The following is a 15,977-nucleotide window of genomic DNA, read 5'->3' on the forward strand; positions in this document are numbered from 1 at the left end:
TCAGTGCCCCGTTCTCAAACTTTGTTTGAATGTCATTCTCCACGCCGTACACTTCAGTTCCATTTGCAATCAATTAGTCTCGGTGCAAAATAAAATGCCGCAGGGTAAGAAGAAGAAGAAGTGGCCCATGAACTATGTTCCTGAACTGTTCGCAGTAAGAATAACGTTAATCAAACGCAGACGTGGACCCGTGAAATGCACACAAATCAGGCTCGTGTGCTTTTAGTGGAATTGCCCTGCATCGTGACCCTTTTACAATTAGCGGCCGTCTGACTGCAACATAATTGCTTAAAGATACGAGAACAATATTTCGTGTGCCGATTGGTAGTTTCAAGATAATTGCTAATTATTAAGACTTTAATGGTCATTCAAATGAGAAATTCCAATCTGATTATTTTTATGTTATTAATTTCTGCATGTTGTGTGATGGGGAATTTAAAGAACATTTGTTTGTCTTATTTCAGTACATTATTGCTTTTCAATCAATAATAATGTTTTCATGGAGGGTACCTCACAACACAATTTTTTTCTGGATATGAATGTCCTGATTTATTAAATGTGACTTTGCTATTAAACACTGCACTGCCATCCCTCTTTGGAACAGATGGTCCCTCAATTTAATTATTTACGGTAATTTTTTAGATGTCTTTGTGGATCAACTCCTAGATTGACTTCCCCTCACTGTGCTATTAATCATCGGGGGTTTTTAAACCATACTTCACCATGCCAATCAGTGCTGGTTGGCGAATGCTGGGACGAGCACCGGTGCAGACATCACGCGCACAATGCCGTTAGCCAATTATTTACATCGGTAAAAGCCAGACGTGTATTTACGGGCTGCAAATAGCATTGCCTGGTCATTAGAGCCCTTGTCGTATCACCTGCTATTATATATTCTTAGATTTTTTTCGGTAAAGTCACGTAGGTAAAAAATTTAAATTAATAAAAGTAAAATAAAATAAAAAATAAAAAATCACGACGTTTCGGAGGCAACACAAGCTTCCGTCTTCAGGTGGAACCGTCACAGCCCAACAGCTGTATCAAGTAAATGAGAGATTACAAGAGATACCACTCCGTATATATAATGGTTGAGGGGGGGGTCGTATCACCTGCTATTTCCGACCAACGAAGCGCCCAGCCCACGATTCATAACCCAATGGTTGAGCAGGGCGCGATTGAGAATGGCCCGGTTGAGTGGGGAGCGGTTGAGTGGGGAGCGGTTGAGTGGGGAGCGGTTGAGTGGGGAGCGGTTGAGTGGGGAGCGGTTGAGTGGGGAGCGGTTGAAGAGGGCCCGATTGAGTGGGGAGCGGTTGAGTGGGGAGCGCAGTTGAACAGGGCCCGGTTGAGTGGGGAGCGGTTGAACGGGGAGCGGTTGAGTGGAGAGCGGTTGAGCGGTTGGTTGAACAGGGCGTGCTGGCTGCGGGCAGGGAGCTTGGCGAGTCAGCGCGTGGGTGCCTCCCCACAGGCAGGCCGGTGAGCCAGCGCGCCCCGGACTCCTCCATCTCAACGACGTCGTCCGTCAGCAGCGTAGGCAGCGGCTACAGCGTGGACAGCGAGGGCAGCTCGGTGCTCACTGACGACACGTTCTCCGGCACGCACCGTGAGCACCGCGGGTAAGCGGCTGTCTCGCATCTTATTTCCTTTTCTAAATGTTTTCGCACTTTTTTGTTTGATCTCACCGTTACAGTTTTATTGCGAGTGCGCCATCACCGTTATGTCACAAGACAGAGAATATATTCGGATTTCTCGCAGAAGCTATAAAGATCTTTCGTGTTAAAGGACGGACCTTGGAAGCGGATATCGGAGAACTAATTCTGAGATTATTTTAAATTACTTCGGGTCCACATGGTAGGGGCCAGCACTTGCCTGCACACCTTGCCACAGAGAGGAATGTACCTCCCATGACGTTCAAACCACTAGTTTTAATTCTCCAAGCTAGAATTTAGCCAAATTAAGTGAAGAGCAAAGTGTAATGTGAACTCAATTTGATCACAGGCAGATCCCTGGATTCGAGCCCAGGAACTCAGTGGTGGCCAGCTCAGTGCTCTGACCTCTGCGCCACCCGGCCACCTTACCCGCACATCTCACTAAACACAATTAGCTCATAAAACTCACGATGTGGTTGATGTCATGAGAGTCAATGCCACTGGCACCGTCACAGTTTTCTCTGTAGCTTTCTTCAGCTGGAAGCCGGAACTCTTTCACAGCATACACCCAACCTCTGCTCTTCAAGTGTCCCAATATCTGGCTTGAGGTCTCTCCCTTGGTCATCGACTTCTGGATGATCACTACAGCGTCTCCAGCTTGATATCATTTGTCCTGGAAAGGCTTGCCGAGGCTCAATATGATTTTCTTTTGCAGAATTATTTCATGTTCGAGGGAAATGGGGTGCAAACTCGCAGTGTTATTTATGTGTGCATGTTGAACTTCTTTCGCACCGTACATATCCAACCGTGCTAATCGGAGGTGTGGGGGAAGGACAACGAACTAAACACAAAAAGCAGTTTTAAAGAAATTAGGTTTCAATTATGTATGCATTAGATTGTCCTAAGTATACACATGGGGATGTCATTTTGAACATAGTTACCTATACATTCAAAAAGTGTGCCTTATTTGCATAATAGTATAAATATATGCACCACAGCCGTCCCCGCGTGGATGAAAAAGTCCGTCAGCTCCAGTACGTCCAACACCGTGCAATACGTACACACATTTTTTTACGCCAATTTATGCCTCATCAAATAGTTTCTGCTATAAATTGCGGTCCTAATTGGTCGGCAGACTATGCCGCAAGTGAACACCTGCCTCGTGATTACGCCTAAGGATTTTCTCGCATCTTTATATATTTAAAAAAAGCAAAAGCGTCTGAAACGTACGTTCGCAGTCGCTGAACTGCACCCGGGGATGGCCCCAACTACCGCACGAAGATACCACTCAACGTTGCTCGTGACCGGCCCAAGAGCTGCCGTCCCTTGCTCTGGGTTGCCACGTTCTTGATGCTTACCATCAGAAGCTGTTTTGTTTTGTGTTGCTGCTTAGGTTTGCCTACACCAGGGGTCGGCAACCAAAATAACAAGAAGAGCCATTTCTTTCCAATTCGGTACAAAATTCAGTATTTCAAGAGCCGCAATGCATTTGAGTACATATACTGTACTCACGTACATATCGTCAAGAAGCAGCCCGTAAAGAGCCGCATGCGGCTCCGGAGCCGTAGGTTGCCGACCCCTGGCCTACACCGTAGGCAATTCAGCTATAGCTGTGTAATTCCCCCCTTCCCTCCCCCATGTGTATCTCCTAATACTGTTTACCACTGTCTGTTGCGCGCCAAGTAGATTTTAATGATTATTATCTCTATAAAAAAAAAACTACATAATTGAGCCATTCCCTGAGTGTTCATGCCGATGCAGTTGAAATAATTCCACATTTCAAAAGGCCCCCTCCTCCGCACTAGCCACACAAGTTACAAGAGCTGGGGTTATTGGAAAGAGGTCAATTAATTGACCCAAAAAGTGTGCCCTCGATACCTGGTCATGATTTGACAGCCTTGACAAAGGAGGGAACCCTAAAGCTGCGACGATCCATCTCAAGCCACCCAGTGACTGCACATTGTTAAGCAGCTTCGTCAGGAAGTGCTAAGAATCGGTGTCGTTAAACATCAAACGGTTGAAAAGACACCCTATACATATGCTGCACCTTTGTGTAATGACATCTTGCTGATTGGATCGTTAATGTACGTCATTGGTAAAAGGGCTTTTAATTTGCACAGCAATGCGATGTGGGGTAATTGTTAATTGTCACGCGGGGGCGCTGGTGCAGTGCCACGGAGACTCCGCAAAGGGTGCCAGGTCAATGGCTAAATCAACACTCATAATGGGACCTCTCTACCGCCGTTGGCGCTGTTAAAATTCTGGGCCCTACTTCGTTGCGTTTGTACCTCTGTTCACATGCTGGAATGTGCTGTTGGCGAGTGTGGTTCCGCGCACCGTGCTATGAATCTAGGGTTGCCACCTGCCTTCATTTTCCCAGGATTGTCCTTTTGTTAAAGTAGCAGCTGTCCCGGGAAATCTGTAAGTCTTTCCCGAACAATACAAGTAAAAAAAAATGTCCCTTTGTAATAATAGTTTGCTCAAGACAATGCATTTGCATGGAGTTCTCCCCCCTGCTGGTATTGTGAAATCATCCTCTTCCCATGATATGCCACGGCGTTTTTTTTTTATTTTGGACCTCAGCGGTAGTAACCCCATATGAACCTGGCAACCCAGGTTCGATGTCTGGCTATGCAGCCTTTTAAATCTTAATGTGCGACCTGAGCTTTAAAGGAGTTCCTGATCACAGCGTCGACATTAGCCGTGAGGAATCAAATACGGGCACACACCACCCCCTCTGTGCATGATCCTCCTTTTAATAGCTGCTCACCGACTGCTCTTGGCCCAAGTAGTCGATGAGGATAAATGTGGAGCCATTAATATTAAAAAATTTTAAAAAGGGACAGTTTAGTCTCCAGCGAGAATTTGGTATTTTGAGTTATCCTTTTCATACCTCCGTCGGCTTTATTTATCTCAAAGTAAGACGAGAGAACAAAATGGTAATTTATTGCGATAGGGTATAGCCAATGCATTGACCGCTCTTCATCATCATCATCAGCCGCAGCAGCCATGGTCAATCCACTGCTGGATGAAGGCCTCCCCAAGCTGCCACCACCAACCCTCACCATCCAGCAATGCGACAATCCAACGAGCTAATTTCATAGCTCCATCTCCTCTGTGGACTGATTTTATTTTTTGTTATTTTCACGTATAATTTATTTACAATGTTAATGTTTAACTAATAGGAATTCATTTGATATTTTTTTCGTTTCAGTTAATTTTCCAGAGCGCAGTCAAATCTGTGCTTAATATTTCTTCACAATTGCAGTAAAAAAAACATGGCTTATTTTTTACGTCTAAAAACTTGACTGCAGCTAAGGTTTAAACATAGAAACTGGCACCTGATATAAAGATGTGTCATTTTCCACCAATGGCTCAGGGCCACCCAGGGCTATATGAGCGCGGCACCACACGTGTAACCTATGACGAGACTTTCTCTTGACTTGATGACGACGATGAGGATGACGATGACGGATGTCCGTGATTTTTTATTTTCGTAGCGGGAGTGGAGCGGCCCACAGCAGCGGAGTCACGAGCCAGGCTGGAGGGCTCTCCAAGCAGGACCCGCTACACCTGACAGACGGTAAATCCCTACCTAACACGCCGGCCACGTCCAATATGTCCACACTGAAATGAAGCAGGGACACGCAACGGAATCACAATTGCCTATTCCACCGAGTGTTTCACTTTGAGATTGTCAAGGAAGGTCTATACGTTAACGTCGATTCCGCCTTGTTGGCTGAGCCAAGGCCGCTGGCCGGGTTGCCGCCCTCACAATAAGTCATTTGATGACGTCACCATTGCAATATGCCACCTCTGTTGTTAATTTAGCGAAATCAATTATTGTTGGTGCTGGCAGTGAGTTAATTTTGCAGCAGCCGATCAAAAGAAAGTGTGTTTTTTATGATACTAATTCCACACCACATTCAGTCAGACTACTTAATAAAGGGGTTTTTGTTGAGTTAGATGGCCAATTAGTAAGGATTGTCAGTTAAACAAAACGTGACAACTATATGCTACTTCAACCCACAACATTTAACATTTTTGCACGACATTTCGCTGGTAATTACAATCTGTTTCATCAGGCGATTTTTACAGAATTGTACCAAAATCGCCTGATGAAGCTGGTTGTAATTAGTTTCGCGATCTAACCTGAAAAAATACGTTTTTATGAATAGCATTGGTCACGGTGCTTCTCTTTACTGTACGAACAAAGTGCTCAGGAATGTTGGTCGTTTGTCTTATTGGAAAATGGAGTGACTTCCTGTTCAGCGGTGCAAAATTGTAACGGCGCCTTTGATGCACCGCCTATGCGTCTGTCAACACGGTGTTGCTCAGCGTGGCTTCGCTCATTGAAATGTCACCCAAGCGATGCATTGGTCAATGCGCAGGGCAATTGCATGGATCATAGGGCTGACACGGTCCACCTTCCCGCAGAATCCAATGTTCTCCGTTCGCTGTCAATTCAAGAACGCGCATTACGCGTGCCTGTTGATGGGCCGCCCCGGAGAAACAGGACTGCTTCCAGCACGCCTTCCCTGAGAGTTCCCATCGCACGCAGTTTTGAAGTCGGTTAATTGCCAGCGCGTATCTGATCGCCCGAGCATTAGGTCCGATCAGAAGCGTTATCGTCAGAAAATCTTCGTCAATGCAAGAACGAACTGTCTAGCACCCTATCTGTGCGGACAGAGGTTAAGATAAAGGTAAAGACGCTGCTGCCCTTCAGCGTCTTGCTCATGCCACTGCCTGTCGAAGGACCTCCGTTCAAGGGGGATTCTCGAAGACCCCCACTCGGTGACATTTCGACCTGCTCTTCCACCACCCTGGTTCGGAGTCTCGGGAGAGGTGGAAGGGTATCCACATCTCACCCCACCCACACGCGACCTGCCAGTCGATTAACTGCGATGCACCCATTTATACTGTTTGGACAGAAGTGATCAAAAATGGCAGCCCAGCCAAGATACCGAGAGAGAGCTTGTCATCGACGACCTCCATGGCGTCGCACGCGTCCGATGGTTCCGGAAGCTCCAAAGGGTATGGACATGCGTGTTTGTGTGTGCGTGTTTGTGTGTGCGTGTTTGTGTATGCGTGTTTGTGTATGCGTGTTTGCGTATGCGTGTTTGTGTGTGCGTGTTTGTGTGTGCGTGTTTGTGTATGCGTGTTTGTGTATGCGTGTCTGTGTATGCGTGTTTGTGTATGCGTGTTTGTGTCTGCGTGTTTGTGTATGCTCGTTTGTGTCTGCGTGTTTGTGTGTGCTCGTTTGTGTGTGCGTGTTTGTGTGTGCGTGTTTGTGTCTGCGTGTTTGTGTGTGCGTGTTTGTGTGTGCGTGTTTGTGTATGCGTGTTTGTGTCTGCGTGTTTGTGTGTGCGTGTTTGTGTGTGCGTGTTTGTGTGTGCGTGTTTGTGTGTGCGTGTTTGTGTGTGCGTGTTTGTGTCTGCGTGTTTGTGTATGCTCGTTTGTGTGTGCGTGTTTGTGTGTGCCTGTTTGTGTCTGCGTGTTTTTGTGTGCGTGTTTGTGTGTGCGTGTTTGTGTATGCGTGTTTGTGTCTGCGTGTTTGTGTGTGCGTGTTTGTGTGTGCGTGTTTGTGTATGCGTGTTTGTGTCTGCGTGTTTGTGTATGCGTGTTTGTGTATGCGTGTTTGTGTCTGCGTGTTTGTGTATGCGTGTTTGTGTCTGCGTGTTTGTGTCTGCGTGTTTGTGTATGCGTGTTTGTGTCTGCGTGTTTGTGTCTGCGTGTTTGTGTGTGCGTGTTTGTGTCTGCGTGTTTGTGTATGCGTGTTTGTGTATGCGTGTTTGTGTCTGCGTGTTTGTGTGTGCGTGTTTGTGTCTGCGTGTTTGTGTCTGCGTGTTTGTGTCTGCGTGTTTGTATATGCGTGTTTGTGAATGCGTGTTTGTGTATGCGTGTTTGTGTATGCGTGTTTGTGTATGCGTGTTTGTGTGTGCGTGTTTGTGTCTGCGTGTTTGTGTCTGCGTGTTTGTGAATGCGTGTTTGTGTGTGCGTGTTTGTGTGTGCGTGTTTGTGTCTGCGTGTTTGTGTCTGCGTGTTTGTGTCTGCGTGTTTGTGTATGCGTGTTTGTGTATGCGTGTTTGTGTGTGCGTGTTTGTGTCTGCGTGTTTGTGTCTGCGTGTTTGTGAATGCGTGTTTGTGTCTGCGTGTTTGTGTCTGCGTGTTTGTGTATGCTTGTTTGTGTATGCGTGTTTGTGTATGCTCGTTTGTGTATGCGTGTTTGTGTGTGCGTGTTTGTGTATGCGTGTTTGTGTATGCGTGTTTGTGTCTGCGTGTTTGTGTCTGCGTGTTTGTGAATGCGTGTTTGTGTCTGCGTGTTTGTGTGTGCGTGTTTGTGTATGCGTGTTTGTGTCTGCGTGTTTGTGTCTGCGTGTTTGTGTCTGCGTGTTTGTGTCTGCGTGTTTGTGTATGCGTGTTTGTGTATGCTTGTTTGTGTCTGCGTGTTTGTGTCTGCGTGTTTGTGTATGCGTGTTTGTATATGCGTGTTTGTGTCTGCGTGTTTGTGTATGCGTGTTTGTGAATGCGTGTTTGTGTCTGCGTGTTTGTGTCTGCGTGTTTGTGTATGCGTGTTTGTGTCTGCGTGTTTGTGTATGCGTGTTTGTGTCTGCGTGTTTGTGTATGCGTGCTTGTGTCTGCGTGTTTGTGTATGCGTGTTTGTGTCTGCGTGTTTGTGTATGCGTGTTTGTGAATGCGTGTTTGTGTCTGCGTGTTTGTGTCTGCGTGTTTGTGTATGCGTGTTTGTGTGTGCGTGTTTGTGTGTGCGTGTTTGTGTCTGCGTGTTTGTGTCTGCGTGTTTGTGAATGCGTGTTTGTGTCTGCGTGTTTGTGTATGCTCGTTTGTGTATGCTCGTTTGTGTATGCGTGTTTGTGTGTGCGTGTTTGTGTATGCGTGTTTGTGTATGCGTGTTTGTGTCTGCGTGTTTGTGTCTGCGTGTTTGTGAATGCGTGTTTGTGTCTGCGTGTTTGTGTATGCGTGTTTGTGTATGCGTGTTTGTGTGTGCGTGTTTGTGTCTGCGTGTTTGTGTCTGCGTGTTTGTGTATGCGTGTTTGTGTATGCGTGTTTGTGTGTGCGTGTTTGTGTCTGCGTGTTTGTGTGTGCGTGTTTGTGTCTGCGTGTTTGTGTATGCGTGTTTGTGTCTGCGTGTTTGTGTCTGCGTGTTTGTGTGTGCGTGTTTGTGTATGCGTGTTTGTGTCTGCGTGTTTGTGTGTGCGTGTTTGTGTATGCGTGTTTGTGTATGCTCGTTTGTGTATGCGTGTTTGTGTATGCGTGTTTGTGTGTGCGTGTTTGTGTATGCGTGTTTGTGTATGCGTGTTTGTGTCTGCGTGTTTGTGTATGTGTGTTTGTGTATGCTAGTTTGTGTATGCGTGTTTGTGTATGCGTGTTTGTGTATGCGTGTTTGTGTATGCTCGTTTGTGTATGCGTGTTTGTGTATGCGTGTTTGTGTCTGCGTGTTTGTGTATGCGTGTTTGTGTCTGCGTGTTTGTGTATGCTCGTTTGTGTATGCGTGTTTGTGTGTGCGTGTTTGTGTCTGCGTGTTTGTGTATGCGTGTTTGTGTCTGCGTGTTTGTGTATGCGTGTTTGTGTCTGCGTGTTTGTGTCTGCGTGTTTGTGTATGCGTGTTTGTGTATGCGTGTGGACAATTGCGCGCATGTGTGTGCTTTTGGCGGGCGGTGGCATTGCGGTTAGTGCATTGCCCTATGAACCCTTCGACGTAAACTCTATTCCCGTTACGGCCGACACCGGCGATGAACATCTGAACTTATTCTGGGTCTCCCCTAGGTCAACTCAGCCTTCAAATAGCAGAGGTGTGGACTCGAGTCATGTGACTTGGACTCGAGTCAGACTCGAGTCATGAATTTGATGACTTGCGACTCGACTTGGACTTGCATAACAATGACTTTGTCCCACCTATGAGATGTGGACTCGAGTCATGTGACTTGGACTCGAGTCAGACTCGAGTCATGAATTTGATGACTTGCGACTCGACTTGGACTTGCATAACAATGACTTTGTCCCACCTCTGTCAAATAGTACCTAATGCGCTGTGCAAACATCATAAAAGGGGGGACAAAGATTGCCAAGCGTGGTTGTGGCCGCACGAACCCCATTGTCCGTTTTGCTAGCCTTAATAGGTGCTCGCTAACAGCACAGTCTGCGTAGGTTACATGGGGGATCTTTGGCTTTGCTCTAGCATTTGTGCACGCATGCATTGGCAGTATGTGTCCAGCCTTAGCGGTAACACGATTAGTCTTATCAGGCCACAGCTGCCACTGAGCAAGCAGCCCTGCTAATGGGAAGAAAACACTTCTTTGGATAAGGCTGCATCCGCAAAATGGACAACAGGGGCTTAATTTCATGTCCCGTACAACACAAGAGCAACTGATGTCCTGGCACTAATTAACGGAAGGGGAGAAACTATAACCTCAAGTGTGCTTGGCCCAACTCGCTTGTCAACTCCCTCCAAAGATGCAATTTTCACCTTGGCTATTTTTAGGGTCTCCAAAGAGAATGCTGGTAAAAAAGGGGGGAAGGATGTAAGTGATGAACAAGTCTTAAATCGTTTTTTTTAATCAGCTAGAGGATTGAAAAGTGTTTTATTTATTTACTTACGTGTTTATGTGCTTGTTACCCTTCTTATTAAACAAAAGTGTTTGAACCTCCATTGCATCTATTTAAAATTATCTCAGCGGGGATACAACACATTTTGAGTTTTCATAACTGTTAATTGTGCCCTCGTATCAAAACGATAGTAGCACTTTAAGTGTGAAAAAGGTGTGATCTCCTCTCAAATCAGATTCTTCTCCTTTCGTGTGGCTGATGTAGACTCAGAGCAACAATTACAATTGCACATTCAGGTGGTCAAGCCAGATAACCCCGTCAAGAGTAGCGGAAGAGTGTATCGCTGTGATGTCTCCTTCGTATTTGTGGATCAGGCATTGCATATGTTGTATGGTCTGTTCAAATCAGATGCACAAGTTTGCATACTCATTGCGTTTTATGTTGCGCAATTATCCTTTTATAGCCTTTCATCTGTGCCATTCAATGAGTAACTAGTTAACGTGTCAATTCGTAGTCATCATCCTTAACAATCATTGCAGAGAGGGGCAGTTGAATGTTTACTATGAAGAGAACGGAGTGTTAAAATAACTGTTAACCTCAGGAGGTGTCAATACAGCAAGGTCAAACACACCATTCTAGATTTGAAGCTTTCGTGACTGCAAGGATTCATATTCTTAGGTTTTTTCGGTAAAGTCACGTAGGTAAAACATTAAAATTAATAAAAGTAAAATAAAATAAAAATCACGACGTTTCGAAGACGGAGGCTTGTGTTGCCTCCGAAACGTCGTGATTTCTTGCTTAGCCAATGGCACATAGAGAAATTACACAGTTTAACAAGATTTGCATTGGTTAGTTCTGGGTTAGAAAATATAATCTTGGCATGTGCGGCTTAACTTGTAAACATGCGCTTTCTGACGCAGTCATTCACCCAGTTCCAATGAAAATGATAATTGACGTGTCTTTGTAAATCCACTGCTGGATGAAGGCCTCCCGATTATGTATCAGCGATAGGGGTTACAGGAGTCAGTGCGGCTTAGTTAAGAGGAGGAGCCCAGGACTAGTTTGGGATATCAGTCGCCACTGATGTTTGCCATGGCTGGGAATTTAACTCAGGTTGCCATGGTCTTGGTGCAATGCACTCACCACTTTCAAATCGCCTCCCCCCCCCGCCCTCCTCTGCCTTCCCACCCCTTTCGCTGCTCAATGGTAAATATGTTGCTGTTTGATCAGTATGAAAAAGAGTGCAGTGAACTTTGTTCATTTTTTTATGTTTCACGCATCACATCCTGCAGTGGACTTACAAAAGGGGTGTTGTGCGTGTACGGTGAAGTGAGTCGTCGAGATGTATGCGAAGTACATTCGAAAGTTACGACGACCGAAGTAACGTACACAAAATGTCATATTGACCACCTCCTCTTGTACCGTCATTTAGATGCAAACCACCAGTCACTTTGAAGTGTCTAACTTAGACATCAATTACAAACGTATTGACGTTACACATGTAAGTGACGTGCGAACGACACACTGCCCACATCTCGAGGACGTGCGCGGTGCCACGTCCCCCGGCACGACGCAGCCGCGTGAAGCCGATGCCCCCTCTGACCGGCACATCCCCCTGGCACCACCGCTCCATTGAATGCGAATGCCCCCCCCATCTCCCCCCTCCCTCCTCCCCTGGCCGCCCTCCTAACCCCCCACCCCCCCCCGTGCCCTCGCCACCCCCGTGCTGCCCCCTCCCTCCCCCAGCACGGTCAGTCCTGACTCCCCTCCGTGGGTTCCCGGTAGAGACCCGGCGGGGCCCGGCGTGCGGCCCAACGGGGCGCTGGCGAGTGGGGGTCGAGCGGCGCGCGGGGAGCTGGTGCCCAACACCGACCTGGGCCCCGGGCAGCTCATGGGCGCCAGCAAGTCGGGTAGGCATCCCCCCCACCCCGACCCTCCCCAACACCTCCTCCCCAACACCTCCTCCCCACCACCACCTCCCCACCACCTCCCCACCACCACCACCTACTCCCCACCACCTCCTCCCCACCACCTCCTCCCCACCACCTCCCCACCACCACCACCTCCCCACCACCTCCTCCCCACCACCTCCCCAACACCTCCTCCCCACCACCTCCCCACATCACCACCTCCCCACATCACCACCTCCCCACCACCACCACCTCCCCACATCACCACCTCCCCACATCACCACCTCCCCACCACCACCTCCTCCCCACCACCTCCTCCACACCACCTCCTCCCCACCACCTCCCCACATCACCACCGACGTTTGTGGATTTTTCGCCGGGTCCCTCCGGTTTGTTCCCTCCACATTTAGAATGAACGTGCGTATGGAGTACAGTATTTGTCTGCCGTTATAAATGTGCACGTCACGATAAGGCACTTCGTTGAGCTATCATTTGTGGCTAGCTTCTGATAAAAAAAAAGCTATTTAGCTCAGTGGGCCTTACCTGGTAAAATACAAGAAATAACTTCTTGGTTTTTTCGGTAAAGTCACGTAGAAGGGAAATAATAAAATAATAATAAAACATTATAAAATATAATTCTCACGACGTTTCGGCCACAACGCAAGCAGCCGTCCTCAGGTGAAGAACAGGTCTGTCGTAAAAAAAATGCAAGAAATAGTTTAGTTTAGTTATATAGCTCGGGTAGAAATGTGTGTTTAGAGCAGTGTTCTTCATTGTAAGGCCCGTGGGCCACTGATGGCCTTTAGTGCGGCCCCTGGCGTACGGCCCACAACAATACACAACACGTGACAACACCCCCCATTGTGCTGTCAAACTCAACAATGGTTTCAAATGTGTGGTGGCCCTCAAACTGACATCTTATCGGCGAAAGTGCCCCCCCCCCCCCCCCTCTGAAAATTTGTGAAGAATACTGGTTTAGAGTATTTGGCTGCTATACTTTTCCACATGATAAGCCACTTCGTTGAACTATCGTTTGTGGCCAGGTCGCTTCTGAAAAAGAGCTATAGAGTTCAATGGACCTTACCAACAAAATCACCATGACAATGATAATCATCGTTTAGTGCAGTGGTTCTCAAAGCGTGGTCCTCCAGGTGACCTGCGGTGCTGATGCAAATGCAGGTTGATCTGGACTATGTTTATACCATTTGTTTTGGACATTCATTCAGATTTTACTTACATTTAACTTTTAAAAATGTAGTTCGGTAAACTACCTTGATTAAACTGCCCTAACCCTAAGGTGTAAATGCCCCCCCCTAAAAAAACCATGAAGCTGCGTTTACATAATATATCTTGTTGTATTCCGGAAATATGAATAATTTATATTATGATACAGACAAGTGAATGCGTTTTATCACCAGGGTGGTCTACGTAAATATTTGCATCGGCTGAGTGCTTTGAGGAACACTGGGTTAGTGGCAACAGAAACATGGGACAATTCATGATCTTCATTGTTTTCGGAAGGACTTGAAGAATGATAATCAGCATTGCTTATCTGCATCAACATCATGACAATGGCTGTCGTAAGCTGCAGCTTAGGGCCTCATATTTCGAGGGGCCTCTAAGTACGAAAAGTTTTAACAAAATCTGTTGAAAAATAAAGTAGATAAGGGAAAAGATACTCTATAAAACGGATATATTCATTTGACACAAATATACAGGCATTCCTCGTTGGGGCCTCTTAGGCTTGAGGTTGCGTAGGGCCCCAGCATGTCATAATCCGACCCTGGTCATCATCAGAATTTCTACCACCGTCACCAATCCATCATCATCATCATAATTTAATCGTTGTTATAATTTGCTCAGAAATAAACAAGCAACACATCTCAGTGATCTCATTGCTTAAACTGAGACTTTTTAACTTCCTCAATTTCACTGCTGCAGATGTGGAGGGTGTGATCCCCACAACGACGAAGATCCCCCATATCACATGTAAAGACTGTTGGGGCGCAAGTGCTGTTAGTGAGCACCTACAGTATAATGGCAATACACCCACTACTCTTTTAAGGCTGAGTCAACCTGGAGGAGGCCTTGGAGCAGTTTAGATATTTGTCACCAATGTTGACCGTGAACTCGGGTTCCTAGCGCATCACTACGCTGCCGCTCCCCTCCAGATGTCATCCTCACAAAGACAAAGATCCCCCGTATAGCCTTAACAGACTGTTGGGGCAAGTGCTGTTAGCGAGTAGCACCTAGAGGGTGTGGGTGGCCAGCACCACGCCAGACCACCTTTGTCTCCCTAGCGGCGATGTATACACACCGCACCAGGTACTCATTTGAGGCTGAGTCGACCTAGGGGAGGCCCAGGACCGGTTCAAATAATCGTCACTGGTGTTGACCGTGAGCGGGAATCGAACTCGGGTCACCGGGTTCGTAGCGCAGCGCGCTAATCGTTACACTACCGCTCCACACACACACGTTGGGACACGCAGAGCGATGTCAACAGCACCGTCAAACTAGTGAATGAAAGTTGACTGGAATTTTTTAAATCGTTTGACCGGTCATTCGAAAGACATTTGGACAGCGCCCTCTGCTGTACGAATGTATTTCAAACCAGCAATGCATTCTCGATCTTCAAAGGCTATAAGCACAGTAGTATCCTAAGTCATTGCAATGCAACGTGGCAAGGCGTCTTTACCAACGAACGTGATGATGCTCATTATGGAATTTACAAGAATAGGTTTTACCCTTTCTGGCAATTAAATAGTTGTGTTAAGATGTTAAAACACCAAACAGAGACCTTTTGCAAGGACTTATGTCTGCATTAAGCACATATACTTGTGGCGAACATGCAAACAAAAAACATACTCTGATTGGTCCACAGCAGAGACAGCTTTGTGTAGAGCCGAGTCTCAAACAGTGTTAGACCAGAGGACGCCAAAATGTGAACAGCACAAAGTGCCACGATCGGGACATTTATAGATCGGGGTGAGCAGCTACATCTTGGGATCTCGCTTGCCTTTTGGTGTCCTCTGGTTTAACACTGTTTGAGACTAGGCTCTATAATAAGCTGTCTCTGGTGTGGACTAATCAGTTTCAAAGACAATGCATAAACTATCAGAGTATGTTTTTTGTTTGCATGTTCGCCACAAGTATATGTGCTTAATGTCCTTGCAAAAGGTTCATGTTTGGTGTTTTAACATCTTAACACAACTGTTTTATTACCAGAAAAGGTAACGCCAATTCTTATATTTTCATACTGCCAAGGGAGGTCCCATGATGATATGGAATTTTTGTTCACTAGATATTAGATATTACTTAGGAAGTGACTGGAGCTATGCACTTTTAAATCTAGATTGAATACTCATTTCTTTAGAACTACTTTCTGTGTTTAGTTTGTTGTTCTTCCGCCACACCTCCGATTAGCACGGTTGGCTACGTACGGTGCGAAAGAAGTTCAACATACGTACACACGCACACAAAAAGGTTGCAGCCCTGCAATTACTTGCGGCGCTGCTGGTGGTAGGTTTTCTACGAGATGGGGGCTCTAGAGAGAAAGGTATTTGAGAAGGTATTTGGCCTACTCTTCCATAGTGACCAAATGTACTGAGAGAGATGGGAGTACCCACACTTTATACCACCGGCACGCAACCTGGCGATCGACTAATGGAACTGTTCCACTAGGTCGAGAGTGCTGGAAGGGGGAGTGGGGGAGGCACGGGGGGGGGGGATTTAGGAAACTTTCCCACTGTTTCAATTACCCTGCCGGGAGATCAAACCAGCAAACCTCTGGATTGTAATTCCAGTGTGTCGTTGTACGGTTACACAAGGGCAGCATTGTCTTCGGTAAGTAATTGGG

General features: G+C 46.6%; 1 protein-coding gene across 6 annotated transcripts in view; it reads left to right on the top strand.

Moving 5' to 3' along the window:
* Positions 1-15,977, top strand: part of PCLO (piccolo presynaptic cytomatrix protein) — a 192,046-nt gene that overhangs the window by 166,717 nt on the left and 9,352 nt on the right. For 4 of the 6 annotated variants that reach the window (XM_078860930.1, XM_078860932.1, XM_078860931.1 and 1 more), the window contains 4 exons: positions 1,466-1,613; positions 5,147-5,229; positions 6,578-6,680; positions 11,958-12,121. In XM_078860930.1, the coding sequence (XP_078717056.1) occupies positions 1,466-1,613; positions 5,147-5,229; positions 6,578-6,680; positions 11,958-12,121 (498 nt within the window). Of the gene's footprint in view, positions 1-1,465; positions 1,614-5,146; positions 5,230-6,577; positions 6,681-11,957; positions 12,122-15,977 lie in introns of those variants that run through there. The other 2 variants (XM_078860933.1, XM_078860936.1) reach the window with 2 other exon arrangements.

The sequence above is a fragment of the Lampetra fluviatilis genome, chromosome 11 (genome assembly GCF_964198595.1).
Source record: "Lampetra fluviatilis chromosome 11, kcLamFluv1.1, whole genome shotgun sequence".
Classification (NCBI taxonomy): Eukaryota; Metazoa; Chordata; class Hyperoartia; order Petromyzontiformes; family Petromyzontidae; genus Lampetra; species Lampetra fluviatilis.